At 38.3% G+C, this 24,119-nt stretch overlaps 1 protein-coding gene and 1 pseudogene across 1 annotated transcript in view; both read right to left on the reverse strand.

The window, feature by feature from the left end:
* The window catches only part of Dpy19l2 (dpy-19 like 2), a 78,182-nt gene that overhangs the window by 53,381 nt on the left and 682 nt on the right, over positions 1 to 24,119 (reverse strand). Inside the window, exons 2-7 of the mRNA XM_045130084.1 lie at positions 20,210 to 20,234; positions 18,376 to 18,463; positions 16,276 to 16,413; positions 6,882 to 7,002; positions 4,530 to 4,623; positions 488 to 545 (exon numbers count right to left, since the gene is read on the reverse strand). Of these exons, the coding sequence (XP_044986019.1) occupies positions 488 to 545; positions 4,530 to 4,623; positions 6,882 to 7,002; positions 16,276 to 16,413; positions 18,376 to 18,463; positions 20,210 to 20,234 (524 nt within the window). The remainder of the gene's footprint in view (positions 1 to 487; positions 546 to 4,529; positions 4,624 to 6,881; positions 7,003 to 16,275; positions 16,414 to 18,375; positions 18,464 to 20,209; positions 20,235 to 24,119) is intronic.
* LOC123453424 lies at positions 16,699 to 16,792 on the reverse strand (annotated as a pseudogene).

Genomic DNA, 24,119 nt, shown 5'->3' on the forward strand with positions numbered 1-24,119 from the left:
ATAGTGAGATGCTGTTTCAAAGAAACAGTTAAGTATTTATTTCAAAAAGAGAGAGAAGTGAGGCTTGAGAAGCAGGCAGATGTAAAACAGAAAAATCCAGCTTTAATGTGTAGTGCTGAATGAAAAAGGAATGTTGGTTAAAGTAACCTAGTGTTTCTACATTTCAGTCTCAGAATTTACATGATGAAACTAAAAGATACCCCCAACAAGTTTCATAGCAAATGAAATGATATTATAAAGTAATATATTCTCATTCTTCTGCAGAATATACATATGTAAATATTTCCTAGAGGACAGCCACTTTACATATTTTAAATTGTAATGAGTTAATATTTTATATCAATACAATTAACATATCAACTTACAACATAAAGTTCTTTAAAATACTGCAGTCACAAATATGCAAACCATGTATTTTTAATAATTATATTTCCTTGTTCACATATAGTCCCTCTATTTCTTACAGATTATTTTCTAGAAAACACACCTCTCCATGGTTGAAAAAGTAGCACATTACTGTAACTAGACCTCCTAATTGACTTCCACTGTAAAAAAAAAATAAAAAATACACAATCATATTCATGCAACATACAGGGTTTTCCATGAAATAAACTCAAAATTAAAATGATGGCTTTCTATATTTAAAACAGGAGTACTAAGCCACATAGCAGTGAACATTTCCAAAGTACCTGAGCAGCTGGTGTTTTAATCTTCATTGTGCAGGGATACTGAATGTACATTTATCTAAATTTTATAATTTATTTCATGAATTTTTTTTCTAAATTAAAAAATGCAAACATAAAATAAGTTTAACCAAACAAGTCATCACTTGTCTGCAACAAATTCTTTCAATAATCTAAATGGAGCCTAATTTTTGTCTTTTGAAATTAGGCTTAAGAGACTGAAACATACATTCATGCAGCAGTAACTTAGAACTGCCTGACTATGAATATTCTTTAAGCCTGAAGGAAGCAACATTTCATGATACGTAAATCAGATCCAGGATGGCTAGTAACCATCAGAGAGTAACAGTTATTGTTCAATGACTGTGAAGGAGAAACAGACGGTCGCGTTCACCCATGCGGTGTTTCCATGTTTCCCTACACATTCCTCCGGGCCTTGCTTCCCCAGCCAACACACTGTAAGCACCCTGTCAGCAGACTTTTCCGTGTGTGTTATCACTGCATCCCCAGACTGGAGTATGATAAAGGTTGGTGGACTGAATGGAGGGGAAGAAAGGAGTTTTAAAAAACAAAAGCTGACCATAAACAAAACTTCACAAAAGGGTGTTCAAAGATGCACTGTACAGAGGAAGCAATAACAGTAAGGAAGTTGTTGGAAGCAAGACAAATTATGGCAACAGGTAATATAGTGGTTAAACCACATTTGAGAGGTAAAGGAGGAATGACAAAAATATTAGCCACTGTGTAGTGGTAACAGCAGAATAAGCTATGGTGAAAACTCAAAATGTGTGAGAAATGTCTTAAATGTGTTCTAAACTTCCTCATATTGATCAGAAGGAAAAGCATGTCACTGCACTTTATTTTTTATTTTAGGCATGCTTCTGAGTAAGCATACAAAATAATGGGTCTCAGTATGAGACATTTTCATCTACCTATAAGGTTTCACTTTGCTCATATTCATTCAGTTACAGTCTCCGGTCCCTCCCTCCACTTCTTCTGCTAGTCCCCTCTTACCCACCACGGTGCTTCTGCTTTCATGCCTTCCATGTGCAAGTGTTTATTATATACCATACATACAATCTCTGTATCTATTATGTAATCTTTTATGCCTATGTAAATCTAGATTCTGCATTGGAGAAACATGCTATATGTGCCTGTATTTCCCCCACTGACTTCTCTTCTTATTGTGTGTGTGTGTGTGTGTGTGTGTGTGTGTGTGCATGTGTGGAGGGGGGACAGGTCTGTTCATGCTTGGTGTACATGGGGAAGTCAGAGGACAACCTCAGGTGCTGGTCCTTGCCCCACACCTTGTTTAGGCAGGGTCTCCTGTGATTCACCTCTGTATACTGGGCTAGGTAGCCTGTAGGCTTCCAGAGAGTCTCCTGCCTCTGCCTGAGAGCTGACGTTACAGACACTTGCTACTGTAGCTACCTCCATGTTGGCTCTGGAACTTCCAACACAGGTCTTCAGGCTTGCTTTACTCACTGAGCCATCTCCTCAGCCTCCCACTACCTGTTCTTGTTCCAACATCCCATCTTCCATTAGTCTCCTTTCTCTACAGAAATAGTATCCCATGTTTTCTTAATCTAGATTCTGTATGTGAGAGAAAACATGTGATATTGTCATTGACAGTCTAGTTTGTCTTGTTCAATATGATATTTTCCAGTTCTATCTATTTCCCTGAAAATGACATAATTTTATTCTTCCTTATGACTGAATAAAGGCTCATTGCATATATATGCATACACCATATTTTCTTTTTTACCACATTTTTAGATTTCCATGTAACGTGAATGTTTGATCATGACATCTATATATGTGTGGGTCACTGCATTTTTTTCATTCATTTCCTCCCCCACACTGTCCTCCCTCATGCTCCTAACCCCCTCCAACCGGTTCCTTTCTTCCTCCGCTAGTCCTGCTTTCTTGTCACGTGTATTCCAGCATGCTCCCTAACTTCGAGTTCCCATACCATCTCTCCCTTCCCTTTCAAGGTTTCTGGTTTCATGACACACATACATAACTATGCACACACCCACATGTGTGCGTTATGTGTGCATATTTATGTGTGTATAGTTTCTGCATATAAGAGAAAGCATGGAATATTTTTCTGAGTGTGGTTATCTCACTTAATGTAATGACTTGCAGTTGCAGCCATTGTCCTAAAATGACATGTTTTCATTTTTTCTATATGGCTGAAAAATTTCATTTTGTAACACTTTTTTTTTGGTTTTTGAGGTAGGGTTTCACTCTAGCTCAGGCTGACCTGGAACTCACTATGTAGTCTCAAGGTGGCCTCGAATTCATGGCGATGCTCCTGCCTCTGCCTCCCGAGTGCTGGGATTAAAGGTGTGAGCCACCAAGCCCAGCGACTCCAATTCTTACGTAGGGGGATTACTGAAGCAGTAGGCATGGCCATGTGCCGCAACCATACTGGCTTCCTGAGTTACACAGCACCGGTTCTAGGCTCTTCTTGGCAGGCGTTGTCGGACTTGGCAGTGATTCTGACTAGCCGTGGTGTTTACTGTTGTCGCTGTCTTGCTGCTCATTCTACATTACACAACTGCTTAGGTTGTGCAAAGCCTCTTGATTTAATTTGGGCCAGTTGCAAGTGTCACAGAAATCATTCAGTTGGATATTTCCCCTCCTTTAGGCAGTGTGACTAGAGTTCTGTTGACCTCATCTCTTCAGACTTTCAAATGTTCAGGCTTCGTATTGGGCGCTATAAACCTTCCTTTCATAACGGCCTGTGCTGTGTCCCAGAAGTTCTGGCTCTCATGGTTCCAGTTTTGTTTCAGTCTATGAATTTTTAAATTTCCTCACTGATTTCTCTAAGAGCCTACTGATCTTTCAAGAGTGTGTTGTTCAATGTGCATATATTTGTATAATTTCTCTACTTTCTCATAGTATTGATTTTTGGTTTCATTTTCAAATAGATGCAAAAATATTTTGATTCTTCATTTACCTGCTTGCATTTTCTCTACTTGTGTATTGGCTGACACTTATTTTATGGACTAAAATGCGATCTGTTTTAGAGAAAGTTCTGTGGGCTGCCTAGAAGAGTGTGTATTTCACAGATACTGGAAAAATATCATCAAAAGCTGCCATACAGGTGTCTGCATCAAGGACCACTTCACAGACTAGGCCAGACGTATTGGCTGTTCCTGGGAATGTTCCCTCATCACCACAAGGTAGTCTATAGCTCCAGGCAACACATCCAAGTAAAGTCAGAAAGAAACAGAGAAGGGGCAGCGGACTCTGTCCCTCTGTGGCAAAGGCAAAGTCATTCCTTGGTATAACCAAAGCTGACTTTACTTTCACTTTTGCCATCAAAAGCTAGCAGTGAAGGATGGGGGCAAAGCACATGGTTGTCATAATTAACCTGACCACCCGAGACTGGCACACTGGTACTGCCAACAAAATTGTGGTCCCCTTATATGTAACACACTTATGTGTGATATGTAGGATATTTTAGACAGCTTTCTTAACATCACATCAAAAAAATAAAATTATAAATCATATGCTTTGAATAGCAACCAGAGATGCCTCTAATGTGATAATTTTACACATGAACTAGAGGCATTTTAATTAAAATGTTTGTTAATACATCTTAATTAGCTTTCAAAATTTACCAAAAGGATAAACTGGAGGCCTTTATGATGTCCACTCAATGGCACCTCCGGTTTCTGGTTATATTATATTGTTAAGATTTGTGAAAACAATCAAATAATTCTACAGAATTCCCCACTATGAATTAACTGATCTCGTTTTCTTTTTCATTTAGCCAACAAATATTAAACACCCTTAATAAGTTCACTGTACTTTTTTTAAATTTAGTATTCTTACCTCAAGTATGTACCATATATGAAGAACAATCCCATCATTAATCCATTTAAAATAAAAATCACGCCAACGTAAAAACAAGCCGGGTCTCCCAATCCTTTGAAAAGACAGATTATTCAATATTTAATGAACAAATGGCTTTAAGTGATTGCGAACATTTGTACCAGTGTTTTGTAATCAAGAGCGCATGAATTTGCCAGGAGCATTTTCATCCCTGTTTGCTCTGCTTAAAGCTCTAATCATTGTTACTTTCACATAAAGTTGTTTGGTTTCGGGTGCTAGGTATCAAAGCCAGGGCCTCACACCTGCAGGCACGTGCTATGCCGCCGAACACCCACCCCAATGCTACAATAAACATGCAGTTACATGGATCCTTTTCCCCAGTGAAGGGCTCCTGCACCCTCGCAAAGTACTGGGCTTCACATTACTTTAGGCAGTGTTGCTAGGACTGGCTTGTAGCCATTCCTGTTCTCATCTAAGCTCTCAGATGAATGACATTCAGTTCCTGACCTCCAGCAACAGCTTTGGTCTATGAGGTGATCTGGCTGGTTCACCCATTAGGATGCACAGACCAAATGCTAATATATCCCACAGATATGTTTGTATCTGTAGCACTTTGTGTATGTTTTATAATCACTGTTCATAATTCTCAGAAAAAAAATTCATGAGATTAATAGGTATGAATTTCTTTATAGTTGAGAAAACAGAATACAGTGAACTTGAGGAACTTGCCCAAAGTTATTCAGCTCCAGGTGGTTTTGAGTCAAGGTCCATCATACTGGCCCGTGATATCCTACCCACTTCTCTTGTGGCTCCTTTCAGCCTGCTCTGCAAGCCTCTTCACTACCCACAACTTCTCATTTTTCCCGCCATTCAAGTGAGAAACCAAACCACTTATATAACTCTTCACTCTCTTGCCTGTCTCCCAAATATTTTACTTCCAAAATGCCTCTGAAATCCAGGCATGCGCAGTTACCTTTCCTGCCATTGCTGGGTGAGAGCACCACGGCCCCTCCCCTATCTGGCCTCATGGAACCTACCTATATCCATAACTAATGTCTGTTTCATAGAACTACAAAGTGTGGATGTGTTAAGGTTCTTCTAGAGAAAAGCATAAACACTTAGTTAGCACGTGGCACACCATAATCTCCACTTGCTTGCATTCCTAGCGTCATTTCCCATCATAGTTTCTTCTCTGCCCATGCCAGTCTAGTCTCTCAGCTCTCTCTTGTCTCGGGAGCACTGTCACATCCACCATGGCTTTAACTGCTAACAGCCTGCTTGCTGATAGTAGAAAATCTGTGAGAAAAAGGTCCAGCATCCTTCAGTGCTTCGTTGTGCCTCAAGTGCTTACTGCTTAGGCTACTGCTTACTGAGGACTTAATATATATACCACCCAGGTATTTGTACACGGTGATGCTTTTCGTCCCTCGGGAGAGGGTATACCGAGACAAGCGAGTTGTCCTCTCAGGTTTTATGAGGCACTTTCTCCTTCCCGTTATGTTATAAAACAAAGTATAATGGCTCCATTAGCATCCTCTACCAATATGATTTTGGATTTTACCAATATCATTTAAGAGAATTAATAGATTGTAAGGGAAATACAAATTTTGTTTCTTTTCAAGAGTTAAATGTTATTTTAAACAAGACTATAAAATGTATATAAAATGCACATAGAATGCTTATGCTATGTAAAAATCTGAAGAAATAAAAAAAACCTGTGTGACTATCATACAAGTAGCCCAATGTGGTTCTGAACAAGTCTCAAGGGTCAGCACGACCATACTAGGCTGTAGACGTGCTGGACTGTAACCCTCTTAAACAAGAAGGGGTGATTATTGGTCCTGAACTGTTCCATCACTCCAAAAGTGGTTCTTAGACAAAGATACCAATGTAGAGGACACACAGGAACAGTTTCATTAGATCTTCATGGATTGTGAACCAATGGTAAAGCAATATTTCTAAATGCAAACTATTCAGATGTACGCATAGCTAAATTAATACATTAACTAGTACAAGTGTATATCTGACTGTTTAATCTATCTCTAATAGATTGAAGTTGCCCAAACATTTTCCTGCTCTTCCAATCTCAAGTGGAAAGCTTCTGCTTGAGTGTCTTACACTGAGGTGTATTAGTACTCCAATTAAATTCCTCATTTACACTCAACTTATTAAGTACATAGCTTTCTTTGAACACCACATATAAAATACTCATTAAGGCAAATCACTGATAGAATATCTTAAAGAAAAGAAATAATCACAGTAGTTTACAATAATTCTTAAAATGAATCAGCACATCAAAGAAGTGTGCAAACACCAATGACAACCCAGCAGGCAGCATTGGAGGAAACCTGCCTTCACAGCTCTGAACTTCATTAAGAGGCTCTACTCTGGTGACGTTCCAACAGGTCTTTGTTTCTATCCCCAAAAAATTCATTATTCCAGTGAATGTGCGATACCAGTAGGCTATGACTACCTACAAAAGATTAAAGAAAAGAGAAAATGAAATAAAATATGTGCTGGTCATCATGACAATTTTTCCAACACACAACTTTATGATGATTGTCCTGAACAAATTTATTTTAATCATCTCATTTGAAAATAGTCATTTTAGAATTGTATATAATTATATTAGAGTTATGTTATAAATAATATTTACATATAGTAGTAAATTCTGTAGCTAAAAAACTAAATATAAAAGTATACAACTAAACTATTATGCAAATTAAAGTAGAAAGATATACAGAAATGTTTAATAACTTTATTTAGATTTGGGTTTATTTATTAAAATATATGCATTACTTTAAGCTCTAGAATGAAATGGCATAAACATTCCTATTAGAGTGGATGAGAGAGGATATAAGAGTATAACCCAACGGAACATGGCCAATAATCATAATATTACTGATACAATAAAGCTCATAATTAATATTAAAAAACTGAACTTGCAGAATATTTAATTAACCAATTCTTTTCAACTTGAATCCACTTTAGTAGCAAGGGAGGGAAATAAAGCCAGGATAATATGCAAACAAGCCAAATGTTTGAAAGTGGGATATTTTAAAAAAATAAAAACTTGAGCCAGGTGTGGTGGCACATGCCTTTAATCCCAGCACTTGGGAGGCAGAGGTAGGAGGATTGCCGTGAGATCGAGGCCACCCTGAAACTACATAGTGAATTCCAGGTCAGCCTGGGCTAGATTGAGACACTACCTCAAAAGACCAATCAAAGTAAATAAAAAAATAAAAATTTCATAAGGTTTTGAATAAAATATAATATAATAATGTAATAATATAATATAAATAATAATAATAGACCACTGTAGGGAAAAGTAAAAGTATGCAGAGTTGAAAAGGGAAAGTCAAAGCACCTAGAACCGCACTTTCACCTGGCAGCCATGCTTTCATCATGTCCATAACCTCAGTTACTTAGTATTACAGAACACGGACATATTTTGGATGTTATGGTAACAGAAAAACAACATTATAAACCTTTCTCTTTGTACAATAACTATAGTTTTACTGTTTTATCACTTTATTGAAAAAATAGACATTCTGCTAAAATTCGCCATTTCTATTCTTATGAATTTATCATGCCTACACAAAAGTAACACATTCAATATATGTGCTCAATTTAGTGTTGCATACTCGTCTCTGAAGTGCACTTTAATATAGTAGGGATCACATGGCTTTAAGGCAGAATCAAATTCAAATTCTGACTCTGCACATTATAGTTCCCATGGCCCCAAGTAATGTGTTAGCCACTGAACTTCAGCTCAACTTTCAGGCATGCTTAATACTAACCACTTTGAAAGAGGAAGGGGTAAAAGGAACTATATATAAGGTACTGGCATGTAGAAAGTATTAAGTATTTTTAATCTGTTTAATATGTGTTGTTCTAAACTATATGTTTCACTTTCAGATATTAACTATGTGAATACAAAAAAACTTGACATGCTACACTGAATTGTCAGTATCCAGATGAAAATATGACTCAGAAGAAGTCCTTGTTACCTGTCCTTTATAATGCTATCATTAACAAAACAAATTTACTACATTGTACTTGTTTTATATAACAGAAAAGAAGAAATAAAGTGTGTTTCTTAAAAATCAAGTAATGGAGTCAGGCGTGGTGGCTCACGCCTTTAATCCCAGCACTCGGGAGGCAGAGGTAGGAGGATCGCTGTGAGTTTGAGGCCACCCTGAGACTCCATAGTGAATTCCAGTCAGCCTGGGCTAGAGTGAGACTCTACCTCGAAAAAAAAAATCTAGTAATGGGGGAGAGGAGTAGGTGAGTAGGTACCTTGTTTGCTGTGCAAGTGTAAGGACCCACAAAAATGTCAGACATGCTTGGTGTCCCACATGTAGTCCAAGTGGACTCCCAGGACAAGCTCATTAGACTAGCAGAACTGAAAAGCCCTCAGTTCAAGGGAGAGACCATGACTCATTAAATAAGGTGGAAAATGATCAAGCAAGACACCTGACGTGAACTTCAGTTCTCCAAAACATGCACACAATCTGCACACTTGCAAACACATCCACACCTACACATATCCAAAACCACACACACACACATACACAACAAGAAATTTCAACTTATATCTTTGAAATTATTCTGTTGGAAATTATTCACACAAGAAGAGAGGTTTTATTATATAATTGAAAGGTCAAAATTAAAAGTAATTATTAAACGAAAGAAATGGAGCAAGTAATAGGCCAAATCTTTTAATGCAGAGTAAATCAACATGAACCGAAGTCGAAGGTACAAGGATGTGGGCTTTTGTTTCTTTTATTTGTGCACCTATTTACACTGAAGTCTCAGTGACAACCATCAGAGGAAGTCAAAACAGAGCAACAGCTCTGAGAAGTAACCTGGGATTCTGAGAAAGTGGGGCAGAAATCGGCTTCTCTCTTCCTAGCCATGACTACATTACATGACGGTAACAATTACCAAGTATATTTTAAAACTTGTGGAAATCAAAAACACAAAGATATCTAGGGAAGCCTTCAAATGGATTGATAAAGAAATCATACAGGAACATAGAAAGTGATTTGACTTGAGTAAAGATGAAAATAATCACAAATATTTGCTTTGGGGATACTAGAATAGATTTACTTTTTTCCAATTATTCCCTTCATGAATAAATAAAATCCATTAGAATTACACATGAAACTAAACATACAATATTCAAACAGTGGAGAGACAGCAGCAGAGTTGGGAACCAAAGAACTACTGGTCATGGAGTTCCCTGAGGCTTCTTTTTTGCCTCATTTTCTTGGCGTTGAAGAGGCTGGTGACCCAGAAGTGCTAGCGGGCACTGCTGTGGTTTAAATGTGCTTCCTGAAGCTGCATGTGTGGAGAGTTACTATTTGTAGGGCTTTGTTCCTCCAGGTATGACTTGATCACTCCACTGCCATCGTGGAATAGGTATTACATTGGTCCAGTAGCCATGGCAGCTAAGGGACAATACAATGATAGCTAGGTTTATCAGTGGGTTCAAAAGGTGGACTGTGCACAGGAAGGAGAGCAAGGAGCACAAGGGAGACCCTGGGATGAGGGTTGAGGTCATTGCCTTAATTGTGGTGATATTCTCACAGGTGGTGTATGTGTCAAACCTATCAAACTGCATGCTTTATACATGATATGTCAATCATGCCTCATTGAAAGTATTTTTAAATGTTTAAGGTACATATACTGGAAAGCAAGAAGTAACATTTCTTCAATTATTCAATTATTTGTAGAAAATGTCATCTTATACACAGAAAATCCACAATAATCTAGAAATTAAAATGCACGCACAAAAGTCAATATCCCAAACTGACTTTGAAAAGCAAGAAAGAAGTGGAAAAGTTTGAAAGAATACAATTTGCAATAGCTTCAAGAAAAGAACTAAAGGATAACTGTGTACATCGAAGAATAAAAAAATTACTGATATAAAAATGACAAAATGAGGTGTATGCCGTGATAGTGGATTATATAATTCGATGTAATTAGGATGTCAATTCTTGGGGTGTCCTAGGAAGGTGGCATATTGAGAAAGAGTGTCTGTGAGGCCATGAGTTTGTGCATAACATAAAGATAAATCGCCACCAATAGAGAAATAAAGCAAGAGACACAGAAAGCAGAAATGCAGCTAAGTGGGATTTCTTCCACAAAGAAGCCAGACAGGGCAATCATACAAAACACCACCTGCAAGAACTGCATTCTGCTGGGGAAGAGCACCTGGGCTTGTGAGAGCCAAGGAGAGACTGTTGGTGACGCAGGAAACCCAAATCAGAGGCTGGATTCAATCATCAAAGAGGAAACTGCCTGACACTATGTATACAAGACCATCATAAGAGGAGGAAAAGATCACGACATCAAAATAAAAGAGAGACTATTTGAGAGGGGGAAGGGATACGATGGAGAGTGGAGTTTCAAAGAGGAAAGTCGGGGGAGGGAGGGAATTACCATGGGATATTGTTTACAATTATGGAAGTTTTCAATAAAATAAATAAATAAAATGTCTCCACCACCACCACCCCCTCCCCCCGCAGAGTAGGAAACTGGACCACAGAAACCTCAGATAAGTGTTAGTGGAGTGGTCTAGGTATCTGGAGTTGAGAAACTTCCTTAGTCCATGATCCTCTGTCCCTACTCTGAGCAGCAAGCAGTCATTGAGAATAAGGGACTGTGGGACCAGAGTGTAGGAAGAGCTCGGAGCTCTGAAGAAATAGAACCCAGCTTGCCTGAATTCACCAGCAAAGGAGGGAAGCTTAGCAACCCCCCCCCCACAGCTCCAGAGTAAGGGGGTGAGGGGCCCTAAAGCTAGTCATCTTTGTATCCTGCTTCTGCCCCTGGAGAAAGAGATCCACTGGAAGCCCACAACACAATGTGGCAGAATGTGGAATACATTACGGCATCTAGATCGGAACCACAGACTCCAAGTTGCACATGTTGTGGAGACAGCAGCAGAAGTGTGGTAAGGAAGTTTGAGGCTGAGGTTCTCAGCTCGCCAAGCTCCGTCGTAACAGGGCAAAGCTATATAGGTCACAGTAAGTCTGAGCTGGGACTTGGTGCAGTGCCCTGATGGACAGAACTGAGGTAAACACAAAGGGTGGCCCTCATCCAGGAAAAGCACTCACTGAGAACACCATGTGTCATGTTATTTCCTGTTTGTGTTTGCATATTTTTAATCTTCAAATTTTTTATCCTTTATTTTTATTTATTTATTTATTTGACAGAGAAAGAGGGGGGATGGAGACAGGGAGGGAGAATGGGCACACAAGGGCCTCTAGCCACTGCAAACGAACTCCGGATGCATGTGCCACCTTGTGCATCCGACTTATGTGGGTCCTGAGGAATCGAACCTGGGTTCTTTGGCTTTGTAGACAAATGCCTTAACTGCTATGCCATCCCTCCAGCCCTTATCTTTAATTTTTTTTAATTTTGAAAATGCTTTAATTTATTCATTTGTGAGAGGACAGAATGGGGAGATAAGAAGAAAGGAATGGAGAGAGGAGATCAGGGCCTCCTGCCACTACAAATGATGCTTCCATCTTTGTGCATCTGGCATTGTGTGGGTGCTGGGGAACTGAAATGTGGTCAGCAGACTTTCAAGCAAGTGCCTTTTAACCACCAAGCTATCTGCCCAATCCTAATTTTTAACCTTTATTTTCTATTTTACATACAAATGTGTCTTTAAATTTTTTAATTCTTAATTTTTTCATATTACATAGTACTTTGTGTTCAATTGGTAAGTTGCAATATGTGTCTTACTGGAAAATATGTCTGTCCTTCTTTTCTCCAAACCTAATGCACATTACATTCTCCTCTTTCCATTTCTCTAACCCACATATTTTCCTTCTCACTGTAATTCACTGCTTTCTCTTACCACCTTCTCTACTTGAATATTGGCACATTTAACTCTAAGAAACAATTATAAACTATATTTTCCCAACCCAAACATTAGTACTTCTTCCTGTAAGAAGTGAAGATGGCAGGATCCTCCCTGTAGCTGGCACTGTCAGACTATCATAGTTGTTACTGTGGTCAATGTGTGATGTTGAAGGAACAAAAGTCTAAGGACTCATAGGAGAGAACAAACAAGAAACACTGGGAACAGGAAGGAAAACTACAAAATGGAGGATAAATGCCCTCCACAGATCTGCAAAACACCACAAAGAAGTCTATTTTTAAAAGCACGAGAAAACATTCTACTATGACACCCCTACAAGCTTACAGCTTATCAAAGCTGGAAAACAAAGATGACTAGATAGTCAAAATACCAGAAAAATACTTCAGAATATCTCATTTAACAAAGGATCAATGAGGGCTGGAGAGATGGCTTAACCATTAAGGCACTTGTCTGCAAAGCCTAAGGACCCAGGTTTGATTCTCCAGGTCCCATGTAAACCAGATGCACATGGTGGACCACGCATCTGGAGTTTGTTTGCAGTGGCTAGAGGCCCTGGGGTGCCCATTCTCTCTCTCTCTGTCCCTCTCTCTCTCTCTCTGTCTCAAATAAAAATAAATAAAACATTTAAAAAAATAAAAAAAGATCAATGACCAAATAGAAGACTCAAAAAAAGAGACAAGGAATTTAATTCAAGACCTAGACAAGAATGTTACCAAAGTGGATAAAAGAAAATTTAAACACTAAAAAGTAAAGCCCTCAAACTGTCAATCAAAAATGGGCTAATAAAATGAACAGAGTTCTCAAAAGAAGAAACACAAATGGCTAAGAAATACTTTCTAATGTGTTAAAATATTCTTAGCTACTGGGGAAATGCAAATTAAAACTACTTTGAGATTCTATCTCATCCCAACCAGAATGACTATCACCAAGGAAACAAATGACAATAAACGCTGGTGAGGATGTGGGGAAAGAAAACCCTTACTGACTACTGGTGAGAGTATGAACTGGTGTAGCCACTAAGGAAATTAGTCTGGAGGTTTCTCAAATTCAAGTAAACGAAACTAGGGCTGGAGAGATGGCTTAGTGGTTAAACACTTGCCTGTGAAGCCTAAGGGCCCCAGTTCGAGGCTTGATTCTCCAGGACCCACGTTAGCCAGATGCACAAGGGGGTGTACTCGTCTGGAGTTCATTTGCAGTGGCTGGAGGCCCTGGCGCACCCATTCTCTCTCTCTCTCTCTGCCTCTTTCTCTCTCTGTCTGTGGCTCTCAAATAAATAAATAAATAAACAAAAATTTTAAAAAAACTATCATATGACTCAGCTCTGCTATTCCTGGGCATTTACCCTAAGGACTATAAATCCTACCACAGAGGAGGCACTTGCATATCCGTGTTTATTGCTGTACTATTCACACTAGCTAGGAAATGGAACCAGATTTGATGCCCATCAGCCTATGAATGGATAATGAAAACGTGGTATATGTATACAATGAAATTTTTATACAGCTGTAAAGAAAAAAAATCATGAAATTTGCAGGAAATGGATGGAACTGGAAAATATATCAAGAGTATGTATCTCAGGCTCAAAATTACAAAACCTTACATGTTCTCTCTCATGTGTGGATCCTTGTTACATGTGTGTACTTACGTGAGCACAGGTATGAGTAGTGGAAAGGAAACTGGAAAGGAGCCAATGAGAGGAGAAAAAAGATGCTTTAAGGGAAAGATAGAGAAAGGGTAGTGGGATGTAAGTGGAAGGGGAACAGGATGAAGGAGTACAGCTGGGCCAGGGGACAAGGACATGGGGGAGAAGAGCAGAGTGAGTTGGGGGAGAATCAACCAAAACTAAGTATTATAAAAATGGTATGAGGAAACCTATTATTTGGTATGCAAATAACTAAGCAGTAAATTTAAAAAAAGGCAATTCTTCTTAAATACATGTATAACTCCAGTGTGATCTTAATCAAAATTCTAGAAAATTATTTTCAGAGAAACTAACAGCTAACATTTTTATAAAGGTGCAATTTTGAGAAGGAAAAACTAACTCGGAGAATATCTTCAAATTTTACGATCAGTCTGCAATGATCACGAAAGTAGTGTGCAGGCACAGAAATCAACAGCTCAGCAACAGAACAACAGGGCCCAGAACAGGATGCACATGTAATATTGTCAGTTTTAAACAAATGTACCAAGACAATTCAATACGGCAAAAGATAACTGTTAGAATTAAGTACAGAGCAACCCTTTGCCATAAGAAAATGTTTTTGCAACTGTTGTGGTAATTATATAGTTTCCTATAGTTTTCCTATAGTTGTCAAAACCCAAAGAACTGCACTCTCAAAATGACTGCATTTTATGGCCTTTAAAGTATGCTCCAACGTTTATTAAATAAAAAGAAAAAGAAGAGCCTGCTATTCCAGCACCTGGAAGGCAGAGACAGGAGGATCAGCTCAAGGCCAGTCTTGAACGTTGCATAACCTGGGCTACGTGAAACCCTGAAAATTTACATCATAAAACAGAATGAGAGCAGATGCTTAGCATATACTCTTAGGCATTAATACACAAATCATATTAATTATGTCAACAAGTCGATAAGAGAGCAGTGCTAAACAAACGTGACAGCATATGTAATTCTTGAGAAGAGCAAAAATCAGAAGATCTGATCATTTGAGACCTACTAAAGATATGATGGAGAGAGGAAGTTTTCTACTCAGTGGTGTGAGAACTGTTTTGCTTTTTATTTTTAGATCAATTTAGCAGTTTGTGGCAATGTTGATAAAGCACATCCTGGAGAAAGTATCACGAGGTACACAGAGAACACATAAAACAATGTGCATTTTATAACTACCTGTAACTCCATGTAATTGGTGTATGGACATGCTTAAATATAATTGACATATGGAATGTTTAAATAAAATTTGAAATTATTAAAGAACTTAAAATAAAAGAAACATATGCATAGGCATAGAATTCAAAAATACAATGCCTTGGGAAAAACTCAGTGGCATGCTCAGCACGACATCATTTATGTGGACTTCAAAATAGAGGAAACAACCCTTGAAAATAGGAATTAGATGAATATGCACATCAAATTTATGCTAAGGGAACTGTGGCAAAATAGAGAACAAACAGAATTGGAAGCACAGCAAAGATATTCTGCTTATTTCAAAATGCATATGGCAAATAGGACAAAATGTCAGTGTTCATTTATTCTTGATAGTTCATCATATCTATGCATATATTATCATAATTATTTTATGTGATTTTAAACATTTGAAATTATTAGAAGTTAATAATTTTAAAGCTTTAAAAATACACAGAAAGGCCAGGCATGGTGGCATACACCTTTAACCTCAGCACTCAGGAAAGCCAACATAGGAGGAACACTGAGAGTTCGAGGCCAGCCTGCAAATACATAGTGAATTCCAGGTCAGCCTGGGATAGAGCAAGACCCTACCTCAAAATAATCATATTTAATAAGGCTAACCATAGAAAATATTCATAGATTTCTTGCCAAAATACCAATAAAACCTCTCTAACTTCTAGAACTTTAAGGTAAATGCTCTTCTCATCACTTTCACTGTCTCTCAAGTTTATTCATTACTCTTGTGTCCATGGTCTCACAGGTAGGGCACCATCCCATCAGAAGCCTTTCTAGCTCTCATGACACTCCTCACTAAGGTAGTCCAGTACCTTGCTAATTATTCCCCTATTAAGTTCATTCTTTGACATGTGACCACAGATTCTAGATGCCTTAAATTTATAAGAGAAACTTTTGGTAGTATATATAATCTACAACTGACAGATTTAAAAACAGTAAGTCTACAAGCATTTTTGACTCAGGATCTTCCTCACCTCTGGGTAAAGATGGAAGCGTTTCACTGTGTTTATGACCAGTGGGTATTCAGTAAGCCTGTCGTTCATAACCATCCACAACCCTTCCAAAAATGAAGGTGCATCGATAATGGTCTTGAAGTAGGAATAATAAAGGCCCTTCAAGAAAAGCATATATTGTCAGTTTAATCATGAGTTTAATATAATCACACTCACTTTAGGATATTTTTCTGAAAGGAAAGGTCAGGAAGAAAAAAAACTTTCAGTATTTATAATCTTACAGTCAAAAGGCATGTACCTTCAGGTTATCACTGTGCCAGTTTTTCAACTTTTCTGTAGGTTTTAAATTTCTCGGGTGAAGAATTAGAATGGTGATCATATGTGGCACTTTACTAATAATGCATTAAAATGCATATTTAATACACTTTTTATTTGAGAGAGACAAGAAATATGGAACACTTCACAGATATGTGTGTCATCCATGCTATTCTTCTCTGTATCATTCCAGTTTTACTACATGTGCTGCTGAAGCAAGCACCAGTATGCTTTTAACATGACAAAAGTCTAGCTTTTCTACCAAATGCTTAGAGGTTGGCATATAATGAATCCTGTCATAAGCCTTCATGACCCAGTGAAGTTCTGCATGTAGGAATCAACTTCCTCCAGCTCTATAGAAATAACACAATGATCATAGTCACCAGGAACCTAGAACTGCTTGATCCCAACTTAATTCATTACTCTATCTGACATCTGGATGGTGTTAATACTATGTGTCAACAGACCTTCACTGATCCTCAGGCACCATCTACTAAGAAGGAGATTGTGGGCTGGAGAGATGGCTTAACACTTAAGGCACTTGCCTGCAAAGCCAAAGAAGCCAGGTTCGATTCCACAGGACCCACAAAGGACAGATACATCAGGAGGTGCATGCATTTGGAGTTTGTTTGCAGTGGCTGGGAGCCCTGAAATGCCCATTCTATCTATCTGCCTCTTTCTCTCGTTCTCAAATAAATTTTAAAAAAATTAAAAAAAGACTTTTCTGGTGGAGCATTCCAGCATAGGGAATAGTAGCCTCATTTAGTTAGTAAAGGGGCTGTTAATTTCAAATTCATGGACTTTTAGATAGCATGTTGTTTCATCTAGCCTTTTTCATTGACTTCACCACTTTCAATTAAAATAGAAAATAAAGAAATATTTTTTTTTCTTTTTTGGTTTTTCAAGGTAGGGTCTGACCTGAACTCACTATGTAGTATCAGAGTGGCCTCGAACTCTGTCTCCTAAGTGCTGGGATTAAAGGCATGCGCCACCACGCCTGGCTAATAGATAATTTTTTTAAAGCAAATTAAGTACCACATTGTTGAAAAATATTTAAAAATATATTATTCAACTCTGCACTCATTCTTGCTTTATGCAACTACATCTGATAGCCTAAACAACACTTGGCTTCTAAATTCAAGTTCTGTTTTAGCTGATGTCTAATAAATCATCTCCACATAATATTGATTTTCCTTTCAGCTTAGGAGGATACAAGGCAATGCAAAAATTAAAAGATATCTAATACACCAAAGTCTGTATTTAGGAAAATGGTAAATATACAAGTAAGTGCTTGTTAATAATGAGCTACTTATTGTTATATGCCAGGTACCATGCTATGGGTTTTGTAAATTCATTTTCTTTTTTATTCCCTATATAATCCTACATGCTTGGCGTTGTTTCCATTTAACAGATAAGATGATGATCAGAGGGATATTGACTAGCTATCATAACAGGAAGCACAGAACTTCTCTCTGAATCCATGATCTGCCACCAAACCTTGACTTCCATTGCTGATCTCTTTATTTAAGAATACTTTATATGCCACCCTGAGCAATAATATATTAATATATGCAAGTGACAAACAAATGTGAATATATTCAATTCTTGAAATTTTTACAAGGATTATAAGGATAAAATTCAAAAAGCAGTGGCCAATGTGTCTAGATTATGCCAAATTATGCAGATAGAAAGTAGAAATAATGCTGTTTACCAAAAATTGATTTCATTTCTTATTAATTTTCTACTTTATTGTCTTTCTTTTTATTCTTAAACCCCAAGTTAATTCATTAGAATATAGAACCTAACCATTTCAGTGCGAAAAGTCATCTCCCGTTCCAAAGATGAGAGGTGAGAAAAATGACGATCATTTTCAAAAAGCGTGATTAAGTGTATCCTAGAAAAAAATAAAACAAGCACAAGTTTCAAAAACAATACTAAAATAACTAGCTTCAGAAAGCTAGAAAAAGAAAAAACAATTCTGATAATAAACAAATTGTTACAACTTAATTCTGAACTTGTATATTTGTAGGCACTTATAACAGTGTAGTATGAACACTAAATTCTTTAACTGCATTATTAAAATTATTAGCATATTTGAAACTCTGTGATTCTCTCCTCCCTTCTATCCCAAGTCTCTGAATCAGAACATGGGAAGATTTCTGTTTATTTGTTCAGCTTAATGAGTGAGTCAAATAAACTAAATTGGGAGGTGCTCCTGTCACTATTTTTAAAATATATTTGATTTATTTATTTGAGAGAGAAAGAGGCAGAGAAAGAGAGAGAGAGAGAGAGAGAGAGAGAGAGAGAGAGAGAGAGAGAGAGAGAGAGAGGGAGAGAGAGAAAGAGAGAGAATGGGGGCACCAGGGCCTCCAGCCACTGCAAACAAACTCCAGAGTCGTGTGCCCCTTGTGCATCTGGCCCACGTGGGTCCTGGAGAATTGAAAGAGAATCCTCTGGCTTTGCAGGCAAACGCCTGAACCACTAAGCCATCTCTCCAGCCCCTCCTGTCACCATTTTAAAGTGCTCAGAATACAATTTTAAGCAAAATCAATTTCAAGTATGATGGTTTTAAAGGAAGCATAAAACCACATACAGAATGAATTTTTAAGTATCACACAGAACTGAATTTAAAAATAATTTTAGTAGTGATACTCATGGCTATGGCAGTGTCAAAAAAGAGCATATGGGATAAGCAATATTAGCTAGAGTCAGAAATTATGGTACCCTTAGTTTTATATCACTTTTATATGAATTTGAAAATATAGGAAAATTCCATATATGCACCTAGTCTTCCCCCTTATGTACATCCAGATTCTAGGCAAGGAAACTCGGTTTCTTCCTGTTACAGCCTGGTCGCTAATCTCAGAATCTCTCTGCAATCTCTATGGGAGATTAGTATTTCCCAGCATGCATAGGCAGATACCATCCTTCTCACAAGTAGAAATTCTTGAGCTCAGGCAGGAGGGAAAATATTCCAGAGGGAAAAAACATGATTTTTTTACATATGATTTTTACAAATAAATCATTTTATAAAGTAGAATGCACACCAAAAGGCCCAAGGACATTTAATTCTGGTTTGCCATTGTAGAAAGACCTTTTTGGTTTGTTTGGTTTGGATTATTATTATTATTTTTTTTTTGAGATATAGACTCACTATGTAGTCCAGGCTGACCTAAAACTCACAATCCTCCTTCCTTAGCCTCTTAATTGCTGGAACCACATCTGTGTTCCAGCCACCATGTTCAGCTCAGAAAAATAATCTTTATTTTTCAATTGGTAGGCATTACTAAACCTTTACCTCTATACTTATATCAATGACAATGCAGTTACTATAAAATAATGAAGTGTTTTAGATGAAACAACTACAAGATTCACTGAAAGATGGGTAGTTGGAAGAAATATGGTGGTGAATCTTTGGTAAAACAAAACTATATTCGTTCATAAGTTACCATTCTCCCTTATACATTTCTTCTGTAAATAGCACTTCACTCATGAGGTGTGCTTTAAAAAAGTAAAATACTTATGTGTAAATCAGTGCTTATTTACATATACACACAGCTAGGAATTACTGTATACAAATAATGATATCAAATTTTAATCCAAATGATTACATGTATTTCAAATTGAAGCAAAATCTTACCAGTGCAAAATTCCCAAAAAGGCAGCTGGAAAAAGCAAAAACAGAAATAAAATAATTAAAAGTTGCTTGATTGTTAAATACCCTTAAAATAAGCATCTCAAATATACCGCAAGTCTAGCGAAGGAGCCCACATGAAGCTAGACAGTCGGCTGCTTCTGTCAGTACTAGCCAGGAACAATCCAAGACAACGGCAGCCGTGAGTCACGCTCATCTCTGCAGCGTGGACTCGCCTCTTGAGCACAGGCTGGGACCTGGAGGGTGTATACATCCCTCATGGGCCATTTGTGAGAGGGATGGGATAGATGATTCCAATCTTTCTGTGATGTTTCAGCATTATTCTCTGTTGTTTTTTTTTTCCTTCTATCTTCCTTTATATAAAATTTTTAAAGCAAGCAAATACATGCATTCTGCCAGATTGCTTCAGGAAAGACTGTAGCCCACAGAGGCCACTTAGAACACTGTCTCTTATGTCATGGGGACACACTTAAACGCAAAAGGCCACTTGGTTAGCAGTGCACATCTAAGCTCCACTGTGCAATTCAAATATCAGTGCACTGTCAATTGATTGTGAACTCCTGGATTAAGGCACCTCTAGATGGCCAATGTCATGCACCATGCATTAGACTCAAGGGTGACAGATCCATTGACTTTACTCTGAGCATTGGCTTTTGGAAAAGCTACAAACATAGTTTGCCCTCCAGGTGACTGGGAGTAATTTGTCTTCAAGATACCACGGATGTATGGATGAGGGATGAGGACAGAACATGCTAAACACCAGCTGGGCATGGTGGTACACGTCTCTAATCCCAGCACTTGGGAGGCAGAGGCAGGAGGATTACCATGAGTTTGAGACCACCCTGAGGCTACAGTGGATTCCAGGTCAGCTTGGGCTAGAGTAAGACCCTACTTTGGAAAAAAAAAAAAAAGCTAAACACCACAAAACCCACTTCTTAACAAAGGTTCAGCAGCTCATCTCCAATTAATGCCTTTTAGATAGTTATTATCTTCCAGCGTTTTAACAAAATCAATTTTGATAATTTTCCAATTATCTTCCTTAGTGTTAAGGGAGGGTGAACTTACTGCATTACTTACCCTTCCAAGATTTTGTGATAACATCTCTTATGGTTGCCCCAAATATACTTGCAAGCCATCTTAAAAATCACCAACACTAGCTTCTTAGAATAACTTAAAAATTATTAACTTTGGCTCGTCCAGTTCTTTGCCTGTCTTACTGACTATGTTGAGCTCATCTTACTTCTTATGTGCTTGTTTGATGCCAGTATAAATAAACTTCAGCCTGTGTTCTGTTTTGTTTTTTTTTTTAAATCCTGTCTGGAAGCTTAAAATGTTCTTTCCGGTTTTAAAAGGTTACAAAAATTAAAGAAGAAAATGTAAAAATTAACAGAGCCTAAAAAGCTTTAAATACCTATTAATTGGATCTTTACAGTAAGAATACATATATTTGTTTTGTATTTTGACACTTTCTATGTGACATACTTTGAAGCACTCTGAAATGAAAACTTATCATCTTGAGAAAGATGCTCCTGTGATAAAGTCTTGGTAACCATGATGCAGAGTCGGTTTAATTCATGTCTTCTTTCCTGTTCTCCTCAAAATTATAATATGGGCAAAAATGCTTTAAAATGGTATTTTAAAAATGTAAAAGACCAAATATGTGAGCGATCCATCTACCTTTCCAAAGATTCTTGGGAGTCTTTCTGTTTCTCTCACTACCTCTTCATCCCACACTTCCTCAGAGACAATACATACACACTCATCTCATTCTCCTTGTCCTCTCCTCCTTCAAATTAAGCTTCAAAGTTTTCCCCGAGTACCTTTACTTTTCCCCTTCTCTTTTTCCATGTTAACATTTCTCTCGGAGATCTTAATGCAATCTTAAAATTTCAACTATGTCTTCTATACAGTTAACTTCCAAATCCATAGTCTCCATTCCAGAACCAATTTCTCACTTCCTCCTCGTTGTCCTGTTCCTCAGTCAAGTCAGTCAATCTCTGTGGACTCTCTCCTCTGCCCACTTGCCTCCTTTACTACCATTGCTATGCTCCTTGAGCCCGTTACAGTCTGGGACCCAGCAACCGTCTTCCAGCCATGCTTCCTGGTTCCCGTCTCAGTCCTTCTCCAGCCAACTGTGAGCACTGCTGACTTGCTAATCTGCATGAGGCACACTCTGGCCAGGCCACTTTCCCTCTAACTATCACTCAGTTCCCGCATCACAGTTACCAACTAGTACTGAATTGTTTAATGTAGTTATTTTTATGTTACATGATTTCATCCCATTAAGTATGTTTCTGTGTATTCCGGTGTGTGTATGTGTTCATGTGGGAGGATACATGTGTGTATGCACGTGTGTGGGGAGGGGTCAGAGTACAAAGTCAGATGTTATCTTCAGGAATGCCATCCACCACCCCGTGAGACAAGGTCTCCCACTGGCCTGGAACTCACCAATTTGTCTAGACTGGTTAACCCCTGAGCACCAGGGATCCTTTAATCTCCCCTGTGCTGGCAATACAGGTGTGTATCATCATGCCTGGTGGCTTTACATATGTGCAGGCAATTAAATTTCTGGTTCTCATGCTTTAACACAACCACTTTAACACCAAGTTATCGTCCCAGCCCCTCGTTAAAACATGTACAGTATGTGTGGTATGGTGTATGAATATGTGTATGCATCTGCAGAGGCCACAGGAGAACGTCAGGTGCCTTTCTCTCTTGCTCATCAGCATTTCCTTGAGATGGAGTCTCTCACTGTCAGTAAGCAATTGTCTAGTCTCAGCTCCCCACAGTACTGGGGTGAGAGACATGAATGGCCATATTCAGCTCTTGATGTGGGTGCTGAGAAATAGAACTCGAGTTCAGTCAGATCCTCTCATGCCTGAGCAGCAAGCTCTCTCACCCACTAAGCCACCTCCCCGACACAAGTTTTAAAGACAGGTATCAATCCATGCCGCCCCACAGAAGGAAATTCAAATGTCTTATACCAGCCTTGAGGTGGGCTCCCCATGCCTGGTCCCAATCAATTCTTGCAACTTCCTACTTCCTTTTTTCATGCCTTTCTTTTCGGCCAAGTTTTGCTTTCGTGTTATGCTGGCTTACTTCCATTTCTTTCATCATACAACATACTGTTAATAGCCCCACACCCAAATATCAGTCTCTTGTCACAACTCTAATTTTACCTGTTTTTCCGAAAAGTCTTCCCTGACCCAGTAGCCCACTTCCCACTCAGATATTCGGTGGCTTTTCTGAAATGCTGTACAGATACTGCAGCCAGTCATTTCACTTACGATGGAAGCAGGAAACACTTCCCTGTGCCCGACCTCAGCGTACTGCAGCCTGGACATGGCAAACAGTTGGATTTTGGAGCCCATGCTCCTTCTAAAGGTGGCCTGTGACTGCTGGTATAATTAGACATTTGGCAGATCTCCAATTATTTCTCAATTATTGCTAACACTCCCATTGTGGAAAGGCATCCTATTTTGACATCAGCAATCGCCGAGGCATATGGTGGGAAAGAAGCTGCAGTCAACTGTATTAAGGGGTGGTGTCTATGTCTCAATTTATGTGAGTAGCAGTCTGATGAAGGTTTGGGCTCAAAACTGATGTTACTAAGACAGCAATAATAGTTGTTACCTTATAAGCTACAGAGAAGGGGAATATAAAGGGACAAAGAAAAACCTTTCAAGGGCTGACATAGAAAACTTCCAGTTTCAGGTAGTCAAGCTCCATGGGAAAAGAGAAATAAGTGGGTACCAACATGGGGTGATTGGATAGACTACTAAGGCCCTATTTCGACTACTAATGATCTCTTTTAAATATACTAAATTGAGATAGCTTTATTTTGCCTTAAAAAAAAAACACAAGAATCCATAATTCTAAGGGTAGCCAACCATTT

This window comes from Jaculus jaculus, chromosome 11, assembly GCF_020740685.1.
Source record: "Jaculus jaculus isolate mJacJac1 chromosome 11, mJacJac1.mat.Y.cur, whole genome shotgun sequence".
Taxonomy (NCBI): domain Eukaryota; kingdom Metazoa; phylum Chordata; class Mammalia; order Rodentia; family Dipodidae; genus Jaculus; species Jaculus jaculus.